We start from the raw sequence: 9,179 nt of genomic DNA, 5'->3' as shown, positions 1-9,179 counted from the left end.
AACACCACCCTTTCGTCGGGCTCCGGAGTAGGGATGACCTGCGCCGGATCGGGAAGCCTGTGTTTGATTTCCGCGGTCAGATACCGCGCATCCCACAGCTCCTTGATGTTCTCCTCCGTGAAGGAGGAGGCCATCCACTTGCCTTGAGAGCCGGCCATAGTCGAAGGAGTTGCAAAGGAGAGAAAGGCTTGGAGCTTGGGTGTTGGAGCTCAAGGATGGGAAGGCGAAGAGGGAATGAGGCGTAGGGTGGAAGAGTTGGACTCTATCCGCTTATATGGACTGCGAATATCAAGTGTCCCCCTCCCTCAAGCCTTAAAACTCGTCTGTTCCCGAGGGGTCGTGCGAACGGCACGGGAGGATTATCCAAACTTGTATTAATGAGAATCCCGTAATAAGGGGACATGATCTTTCGCTTTGACAAGACGTGTCACCGGAGACTGCGTCTTGAAACGCGAAACTAAAGAAACGATTCAAAATGATGGAGAGACTGGATGTGACATCCCGCCCATGGGATTGTCAGTAAAAGACATGTCATGCTTTTTTATTAAGTATTGTGCCCTAGCGGTGGAGGAGTGTGGTCATTACGCAAATCCAAATACAGTTCTTGTAATCAACTGCTTTGAAGTGTTCGGAGGAGGAACCCGCCTTGCAATGCCGAAGATAGTCTACGCGCCGGATACATCGTCATTGAAGCCAGGTTCAAGGGCTACTGAGGGAGTCCTGGACTACGGGGTCCTCGGGCATCTGGGCTATACGACATGGGCTGGACTGATGGGCCGTGAAGATACAAGACAGAAGACTTTCCCCTGTGTCCGGATGGGACTCTCCTTGGCGTGGAAGGCAAGCTTGGCGTGCGGATATGAAGATTCCTTTCTCTGTAAACCGACTCTGTACAACCCTAGCCCCCTCCGGTGTCTATATAAACCGGAGGATTTAGTCCGTAGAGGCGATCATAATCATACAGGCTAGACATCTAGGGTTTAGCCACTACGATCTCGAGGTAGATCAACTCTTGTAACCCCTATACTCATCGAAGTCAATCAAGCAGGAAGTAGGGTATTACCTCCGTCGAGAGGGCCCGAACCTGGGTAAACATTGTGTCCCCTGCCTCTTGTTACCTTCGATCCTTAAACGCACAGTTCGGGACCCCCTACACGAGATCTGCCGGTTTTGACACCGACAGTCGTGCTCGTCGCGGAGCCACGTATCCCACATCAGCGAATCCACGGTGTACCTACGGTCATAGAGCAGATCCGGTGGAAGGCGAGAGCGGCGACAGTCGATCTTCCCCTTGCCAACCCAATGCCAGCCCATGGCGCTGGCGAGGTGTTGGATGAGAGGAGATGCGCGGAGGCTAGGGTTTGCTCGCTCGAGCCGGGCTCGAGGAGGCAGTCGGGCTCGGAGTGGAAGTTGTGGACTGGTCGATGACCGGGGCAGCAGGGGCCCGCCGTGCGTGCGCAGTTATTTTGGGTGGTGGAGGCTGGTGGACGGCCGCCACGCGTCCCCGTGGTGCACGAGAAGCAAGCGCGTGCCCGTCCGTTCGCTGTCCGCATGGACGCAAACCAGAAGCAATTTTGCTCTAAAAACGAGGCGGGTCGGACGAGAAGCGGACAAAATTTGCGGATGCGGCCGCGCGTTGAGCCGTGGCATCTATCCGTTTGGGCCTATACGGACACTCGCGGACCAGATGAGGTAGTGCGTTGGAGTTGTCCTGAAGGCCCGTACGCGGCGCGGTGGCCAGCACACACGCCAGCACGCGGCCGCGGCTATGACGGCCAGCACATGCCGCGAGGCACCGCCTCCTCTGCCGACGTTGTTGCGTGCTCCACGCGAGAGAGATGAGAGAGGAAGGAGGATTGGGTGGCTGTAGGTGGGACCATGTGGACGGGTATGACATGGAGCGAGGTGTCCGAGCGTGTCCGGCACGTCCGCAATTTCCTCATATTGCCCCCAAATTTGGACAAGACTTGCCTGCTCCCTTCCCATGCTCTCATCCGTGCTCCCGCATATGTGGCTTGATTTGATTGGAAGAAAATAAGGCCCGGCCCCACCCCCTGAAAATCAGGGGGAGATGATTAGATTAGAAAAGAAAAAGGAAAAAGAACAGCCGTAGGATGAAGTGGGAGCACGGATGGGAGCATGGAGAGGGAGCAGGCAAGCCGGATCCCCCAAATTTAGTCTCAGTTTGAGGGTGCCGGCCAGTCTGTCCATTTAGGTTAGGGGTGATAGGGTTCGGTTGGGTCATTTATTTGTCCGGTCACTAATCGGGAGGACATTTCAGACGTTTAGGGAGGAAACATTGTGTCCTAGATGCTGTAATCAACATCTCCAAATAATCAATCACTTTGCCGACCACAAGCCGCAAGACACATCTGCAGAAACATCACCTTCCCGACCGTGCACATCAATTTGCGCATCACTGTCAGAGTCGAACAATTCCCAAGCACGCCTCCTGATTTCCTCCGCCATTTCGCTAACACGGCATCATCGGGCTTAGTTTCGTCCACAAACCACCTCCTCGTCTCGCCAAGCATCCAAAGGCAAGGGAACAAACCAATCAAACGCGGAGAAGACGAGACGACAGCTCCAGGATTTCTAGAGCCAATCCAAGAACTGGGCTTTCTTGGGACAACGGATCGGCCATGGCGCCGCCGCCGCCGCCACCGAACGAAGGGGACCTCGCCACGCCGGCCGCGCTGCGGGCGCCGGCGGACGTGATCTCCCGGGTCTTCTCGCAGCTGGACTGCGTCGACCTCCTCAGCTGCTCCCTCGTCTGCAGGTCAGCTCCCCCTCTTCCTGCACCTGCACCTGCACGCGCGGTGTTCGACAGATTGCCTGTTGTACGTCTGTGTCGATCAAGTCCGTTTGAGCTCCCCGAACTTACGGACGCCTTCTGAAGCACAAAATCCTGAGCTATTTGTGTTTTGGTCAGTGTATATGCAATAGGAGTGGTATTATTTTTGATCGGTAACCCGTGACCTGAATTAACACTCACCAGGCAGTGGTGCCGCGATTCTGCGGAGCTACGGGAAGAGTGGAGGATGGAGTACATGGACGCCTGGAACCTGCAGGGCCTCAACGTCAAGTCTGATACCCGATCGCCATGCCCAACTTGCTCCATCAGAAGCCTTCGAACCTGGTGCCCTTGACCTTCAACCAGGCAGGGCACCGGAGTTGCATTATCACAAGCATATTCAGTGTCAGTGCTACCAGCACAAGACCAATCTTTATCATGTGTACATACATGCCTGATAAACCGTATTGAATTTACAGTGTGCAGTTGTACAGTTATACACTTTATATCATCAGGAATTAAGAGCGTGGACTGCAATTGTAGCAATTTTCATTCACATGATGGATCCATCAAAATCTGCTATTGCCACTTTATGAGAACAACTGCACATCATTCTGATGAGGGCTTCAAAGCCATTAAGCTCAATCCGACCGAGATAAACTCAGCAGAAAACACAAGCACCATAGTGGAGTGTCACCAAATAATAATTAAGATAAGCCTGGTAAACATCCAGGCTCACTTGCAAGCAGCAACAAGTACCATTCAGGAATCTGGCTAAACTTTTCTTACAGAAACCCACTCCATGCAAGTCTGATTATCTAGGTAGTAGTAGTTCACACCATGTAAAATTCACAACTTAACGTACTAGTTCACACACGTAGATAAATTACTCACGACCTTGCCAAATATCTGTCGCATAAAATATGTTCTTAGCGTAATGGTGAATGATGAAGAACTTCACAACTCTTGCAAAACAGAAGCTATCCTTTTCCATGGTCCTCCTCTTAGAGAGTGTTGGCCTGGAGGAGCCCATCTCTGATCTGCGATGCGACATCCTTGACGGCTCCAGGACCATGGGGGATGAACACCGAAGAAGACTTGGATGAGGCCCCAATCTCTTTCATGGTGTCGAAGTACTGGGTGACCAGAACCATGTCCATGATGTCCTTTGCAGTGGTGCCAGGGACGTTCTCAGAGAAGGCGAGGACGCTGTCTCTCAGACCATCCACGATAGCCTGACGCTGCCTTGCAATGCCCACACCAGCCAAGTACTTTGACTCGGCTTCTCCTTCTGCTCTTTTAATCTGAAGAATCTTTTCAGCCTCCGCTTTGTCATTGGCTGCAGACCTCATCCTTGAAGCTGTTACACAAAACCACATTGATGTTAAATATACAAAAGATAATTCTGAGCACGCATCAAATCATCTAGTATATGTTTTGCTGCCACTTTAATCTGATGTATGTGAATTGAAAGCAAATGATCATTAGACTTGCCTGCATTGATCTCATTCATTGCCCTCTTGACATGCACATCAGGCTCAATGTCAACTATCAGAGTTTGCACAATCTCATACCCATACATAGACATCGCCTACAACATTTGCAAAACAGGTCAGTCAAGATATTCTCTGTACTTTAGGACCTCTGTTTTTAAGGCGTCTGTGAAGCGTCGCTTAGGCGACGCCTTAGCGTCAGGGCGCCCTCCGATGGCAAGGCGTCGAACCTGCCTTATACATCGTCGTAAAGCGTCCGCTTTAGATCCTAGGGCGTCTGAATCGTCCGCCTAGGCGCGTAGGGCGGCGCCTTGGGCCAGATCGGACGCCATGGGCTGCTTCCAGGCGGGAAAGAGTGGCCCACGCGGGAAGCTTTCGCGGGAAATATTGGGCTCGCGCGCGAGTGCGAACAGGTATAAGGCGAAGGGCGGGACAGAGAGGATCGAACCAATCGTCCAATCCACCCGATAGGGTTTCCTTCTCTCCTCTCTGACCTTTGGCGGCGACTCCTTCCTCTACAGCTCCGATCTGTGCCCCTCCTCGCCGGGCTCAGCTCTCCCTCCAACTCTGGCGCAACAGCAAGGTGTGGCTCCCATTCTCATCTCACTTCTACCCCGGCCTCCTCTGAATTTTCTTCTACCCCTCCTAATACTCTGTTTCTTCCTGCATTGTAGGTAGATCTGTAGATGTGCTTGGCTGCTTGCCTGCTCCTCCTCTGCATCTGTTTGCTCCCAAATCTGCTTCTCCATCCACAAGGCAGCAACCCCACCATCGCTTCTCTCCTTCCCCATGCTTGTCTGCTTGCTCTAGTGATTTGGCTCTTCTCTCTTTGACGGTTGATTGGGTCTTTTCTCAGTGTTGCTGCAGCAGCGAGGTGTCCCTGCTCTGATGGATCCTAGGAGAAGAGCTACATCAGATGATCCAGTTTGGAAGTATGGGTTCTGGCCAGATTTAGAGAGGAAAGATTTACTCCAGTGTACATTGTGTGGCAAGATAGTCCATGCTGGAGTGAGAAGGCTGAAGCAGCACCTTTCTGGGGGTTGTAGTGATGCAGATATGTGTCCCGAGGCATCTATGGAGATTAGGATAGAGATGCGCAAATCCTTAAACACTAGAAAGTTTAAAGCTATGGAGCGATATATTGATGAGAAGGATGAAGCTGAAGTTCAAAGGCGCCGTTCTGTCATATACAGAAGATGATTTGAGGCCTATGATTTGGCAACAACTAATTATGTTAATGTTAATTGTTAAATTTCCTAAATGGCTGCCATCTGTTATATATGTATGTACAGTTTATGATGTCAATGCTAGTAGTTAAATCTCCTAATTGGCTGCCATCTATTATATATGTATGTGTCTAAGGCGTCGCCTCGCCTTATGCCTTAGCGCTTAGCCAGTGAGGCGCCCCCCCCCCCCCCAGCGCCTCGCCTCGCCTTACCGCCTTAAAAACATAGTTTAGGACAACAGGGCAGTGAACAAGAACCTTTTCAAGCTCCTCTTCAACAGCTTTTGCAATGTCATCTTTTTGCACAAATGCATCGTCCAGCTCCAGCTTTGGGACAGTGGCTCTAATAACTGAAACAAGACACATAGCTTTATGAGTACTAATTGCACACAAAAGGGTAAAAAAACATACAGATCTTCTCCTTTGGATTAAAAATTAAACAAGAAACTGGTGTTAACAAGCATATTAAAGGAAGCACGTGAATCTCAGTAAATTGACAACCATATGAAATAGAAAATCTGCAGCTTCAGTTAAATATCTGAGGATAAAAGTACTAACATAAGGCTAAAACTGGACACAGACAAGGGATGTAGTCAAAACATTTAGCGAAATTTCGTGGACAGGTAGCTTACCATCAAAGACGTACGACTGGATTTGTTGCTTTGTGTTGCTCAGTTTGTAGAAGGCATCAGATGCCTTATCAACAAGGGCACGGTATTGGACAGAAGCAACAACAGTCACAAAGACATTATCCTGAATGGGCACAGATTAAGATATCAGAGTTGAAAGAAGCAGGAAAGTGTTTTCATTTGTAGAAAGTGAAAACACCCAAATGGGAACATTGCATAAGCGTTTTTCATTTGTTACGATTGCTTCAGCAAGGTATTAAATAAGTACAGATATGATGATATAAGAGAATACCTTTGTTTTGGTTTCACATCGGACGTCTAGCTGTTTCACGCGCAGTGAGAGGTAACCAACAATCCGTTGCCCTATGCACCAAGGCAAGAAGTGGCAACCAGGCTCCAGGACCTCATTAAACTTCCCAAAAGTTTCTTTGATAGCTACAGTTGACTGATCAACCTGCACTAAACCTAAAACGCCACCCATGGTTTATCTGCACAATGGAAAAGATAGTAATTAAATAAAGTTCAGTGAAGTCATAAATGTCGACTGTGCAGACTGCAAAGGCAAAGATGAATTGTTCATCATCGAAGGATAACCAAACTTTTAAAGTTCCAAACTGACATCAGATATAGCAGCAAGTATGCAGCAGCAAACCAAATACATGGTAGATAGCCTACTAAGTGCCAAGTCTCTGAACAACCTACTGATTATCTGGCTACCAACTTGTAAGGTAGATGGCATAACACCAAATGTTGGTAAATGGTTGAGATATCAATTAGTACTTCCCAAAATTAAGTTTATAATGTACAAAAAGGAATTATAATCACACAGTAAGTGAAAGCACGGCACGCACATCGTTAAATATATCATTTATCACGAGGATAAAATCATCAATAAGACTACAGATATATGGCGTGCTAAACTTGTACACGTTGTGGTTCACACATTACAGGTGGCAACCTTGGCCAGCACATAACATTTCATATTATCCTACTTCAAGCAAAGAGTATTACAGATAGGGTTCGTGACCAATTTGCAATACCATTACAAGTTGAAACAGTGAGACCTCTGAAAATACATACATAAATTCATGAGGCAACACATGCTTTCAAAACCAGTTACCATAAGACAAAACAAAACAACTGAAGAAAAATTCAGACAAATATAACTACGAAGCACAGCTTTGCCAGAATAACTAAGTACAGATTGGTGAATTGTGAAAGAAATAAGCTAAGTGCAGCGGGTGACTTAAATCAGAGGTGAAGGGGCCACCTGGCTGGAATTCCTGGGAGCTAATGCGTACTACCTCCGATCCACAAAAAGGGTGGCAGTTGTGAACTAACCCCAGTTCAAGACTGGGCAAGTTATTTTGGATCGAAGGGAGTAGCTTAAATAAACTTACAAACTATGGAGAGATACAGCCATACAAATACATGACAACTCAGGCTAGCACGCAAGACGGCCGCATAGGGGTTTAATTACCAAAGTAATCTGATTACCAAGCAGCTTAAAAATCTGCAATTTGACACTAACAAATTAACTATTATTTCACAAAACCCCCAAAATTCTGCAACCTACTCTTTAAAGGCCTTCTCGCAAATTTAAGGGTCTGCAAACTACAACTGCCTAAGAAGCGATCAAGAAAGCACGACGCATAACGCATCACGTTCGACTACAACCCACAGGGGCGCACATGTTGGATGAAACCACGATACCAGTTGGCAATTGATTGAGTAATCGACCAAATCCGTCTCGAATTTCAAAGATCACCCTTTGCTATCTGAAGCAGGGCCACTCCCTCTCAGAAAAAAATTACGAATTCGCACAGAATTGCAGCTACCACCGACGGGGGCCTACAAGGGGGGAAATCTTGCGACCGGCGGAACAAGAAGGCGAACAACAAAAGACGCGGAGGAACCCCATCTAGGAAACCTAGACGGCGCACAATGTATCAATCTGATGATGATCTACCGCGTAATTCCGACGAGAGAGGGGGGGGGAAGAGATCGGTCACCCTGAGCTGAGCCTCGGCGAGCAGGAAGACGAGGGAGGAGTCGGATGGTTTCGACGGAAGGAAGGTCGTTGGGCGCCTGGGGTTTTCCGCTTCTTCAGCGCTGGACCAGAACCCTCCTGGGCTGGGGATTGTGGCTGTGTGGCGTATATATACGGGCGGCAGCAGAGGAGAAGGCTGATGGACGGTTCGGATCTTGCTGTGCCCGTCTGGTGGTCTTGATGGAGCCGATGGCCTAACAGATATACATATATCTTTTTTCCCCTAAAAAATAGGTCCGTAAATCTTTTGTTTTCATCAGCCATGTAACAATAAAATATATCCCTTTTGGGAAAAAAAAGATAATATATCACACCAAAACATAACCATATCGTAGGGTAACCATTTTTTGTGAATATATAAAAGGATAAGTTGTTATAGGAGTATACTACAAGATATGGGAGGCAGGGGAGGTGGCGGTTCTACAGTTGGAGATGTTTTTATTGGAAGATATGTAATCTCCGTAGAACAGTTATTTTTCATTTTTGACATAACAATTTTTTTTAACAGTAACACATAACAACTGTTATGGTTTATTTGGTGAGAAAAAGGCACTAAAACTCGAGGGTTACTTCTAAAACATGTCACAGACATGTGGGTTCTGTATATACTAATGTATCAATAGGGTAAAAAACCCAGTCCGCAAATGCTCTTCCTCGTCCTTTACGATTTGGAAGTGCCAATCTGCATAATACCGAAAGTCCTCTTCTGCTCTTAAGCTCAAATGAGCTCGGGGTGAATGGTAAAATTAAAGAAATGAAAAAAAGGTTTTTGTGACCAAGACAAATGTTTTTGTATGCTTGAAAAATTTCACCACGAAATGAAATTTAAGTCATGAAAAAACAAAATCAGTACTCCAAAATGCTTTCAAAAATAGATTTTTTGGAGCATCTTTTTTTTTTGCCATGACTTTCATGAATGTCCTTTCATGATAAAAAAAATCAAGCACACAAAACATTTGTCAAAGTCTACCACATTTTTTTTGGAAAT

At 47.4% G+C, this 9,179-nt stretch overlaps 3 protein-coding genes across 4 annotated transcripts; 2 read left to right on the top strand and 1 right to left on the bottom strand.

Annotated features, from left to right (window-relative positions):
- The first annotated feature begins 2,352 nt into the window (after positions 1 to 2,352).
- On the top strand, positions 2,353 to 3,350 carry LOC123121340 (F-box/SPRY domain-containing protein 1). The gene is made up of 2 exons (XM_044541288.1): positions 2,353 to 2,779; positions 2,999 to 3,350. The coding sequence occupies exons 1-2, from the start codon at positions 2,643 to 2,645 to the stop codon at positions 3,147 to 3,149; spliced, it is 288 nt and encodes a 95-aa protein (XP_044397223.1). The 5' UTR covers positions 2,353 to 2,642; the 3' UTR covers positions 3,150 to 3,350.
- Positions 3,351 to 3,480: 130 nt separating this feature from the next.
- Positions 3,481 to 8,306, bottom strand: LOC123121338 (hypersensitive-induced response protein-like protein 2). Its single transcript, XM_044541284.1, has 6 exons — positions 8,154 to 8,306; positions 6,434 to 6,629; positions 6,145 to 6,265; positions 5,771 to 5,862; positions 4,289 to 4,385; positions 3,481 to 4,154 (listed from the first exon to the last, which is right to left on the bottom strand). Exons 2-6 carry the CDS (start codon positions 6,620 to 6,622, stop codon positions 3,799 to 3,801), a joined length of 855 nt encoding a protein of 284 aa, XP_044397219.1. The 5' UTR covers positions 6,623 to 6,629; positions 8,154 to 8,306; the 3' UTR covers positions 3,481 to 3,798.
- On the top strand, positions 4,411 to 5,701 carry LOC123121339 (uncharacterized). 2 transcript variants are annotated; one of them, XM_044541287.1, is made up of 3 exons: positions 4,411 to 4,700; positions 4,809 to 4,870; positions 4,962 to 5,701. In XM_044541287.1, the coding sequence occupies exons 1-3, from the start codon at positions 4,618 to 4,620 to the stop codon at positions 5,174 to 5,176; spliced, it is 360 nt and encodes a 119-aa protein (XP_044397222.1). In that variant the 5' UTR covers positions 4,411 to 4,617; the 3' UTR covers positions 5,177 to 5,701. The 2 variants fall into 2 exon arrangements, with proteins under 2 accessions (XP_044397222.1, XP_044397221.1); XM_044541286.1 differs by having other exon boundaries at positions 4,472 to 4,700; positions 5,144 to 5,646.
- Positions 8,307 to 9,179: the final 873 nt, after the last annotated feature.

This window comes from Triticum aestivum, chromosome 5D, assembly GCF_018294505.1.
Source record: "Triticum aestivum cultivar Chinese Spring chromosome 5D, IWGSC CS RefSeq v2.1, whole genome shotgun sequence".
Lineage (NCBI taxonomy): Eukaryota > Viridiplantae > Streptophyta > Magnoliopsida > Poales > Poaceae > Triticum > Triticum aestivum.
Note: the sequence above shows the minus strand (reverse complement) of the source record. Positions and strands in the feature narration are given on the sequence as shown.

Coding starts and splice junctions, on each gene's coding strand:
- LOC123121340 (XM_044541288.1), top strand. CDS start 2,643: ATGGCGCCGCCGCCGCCGCCACCGAACGAAGGGGACCTCGCCACGCCG. Junction 2,780..2,998: donor AGCTGCTCCCTCGTCTGCAG/GTCAGCTCCCCC, acceptor AACACTCACCAG/GCAGTGGTGCCGCGATTCTG.
- LOC123121339 (XM_044541286.1), top strand. CDS start 4,618: ATGGGCTGCTTCCAGGCGGGAAAGAGTGGCCCACGCGGGAAGCTTTCG. Junction 4,701..4,808: donor TCGCGCGCGAGTGCGAACAG/GTATAAGGCGAA, acceptor CTTCCTCTACAG/CTCCGATCTGTGCCCCTCCT. Junction 4,871..5,143: donor AACTCTGGCGCAACAGCAAG/GTGTGGCTCCCA, acceptor GTCTTTTCTCAG/TGTTGCTGCAGCAGCGAGGT.
- LOC123121338 (XM_044541284.1), bottom strand. CDS start 6,622: ATGGGTGGCGTTTTAGGTTTAGTGCAGGTTGATCAGTCAACTGTAGCT. Junction 4,386..5,770: donor TTGAAGAGGAGCTTGAAAAG/GTTCTTGTTCAC, acceptor CAAATGTTGTAG/GCGATGTCTATGTATGGGTA. Junction 4,155..4,288: donor AATGAATGAGATCAATGCAG/GCAAGTCTAATG, acceptor TTTGTGTAACAG/CTTCAAGGATGAGGTCTGCA.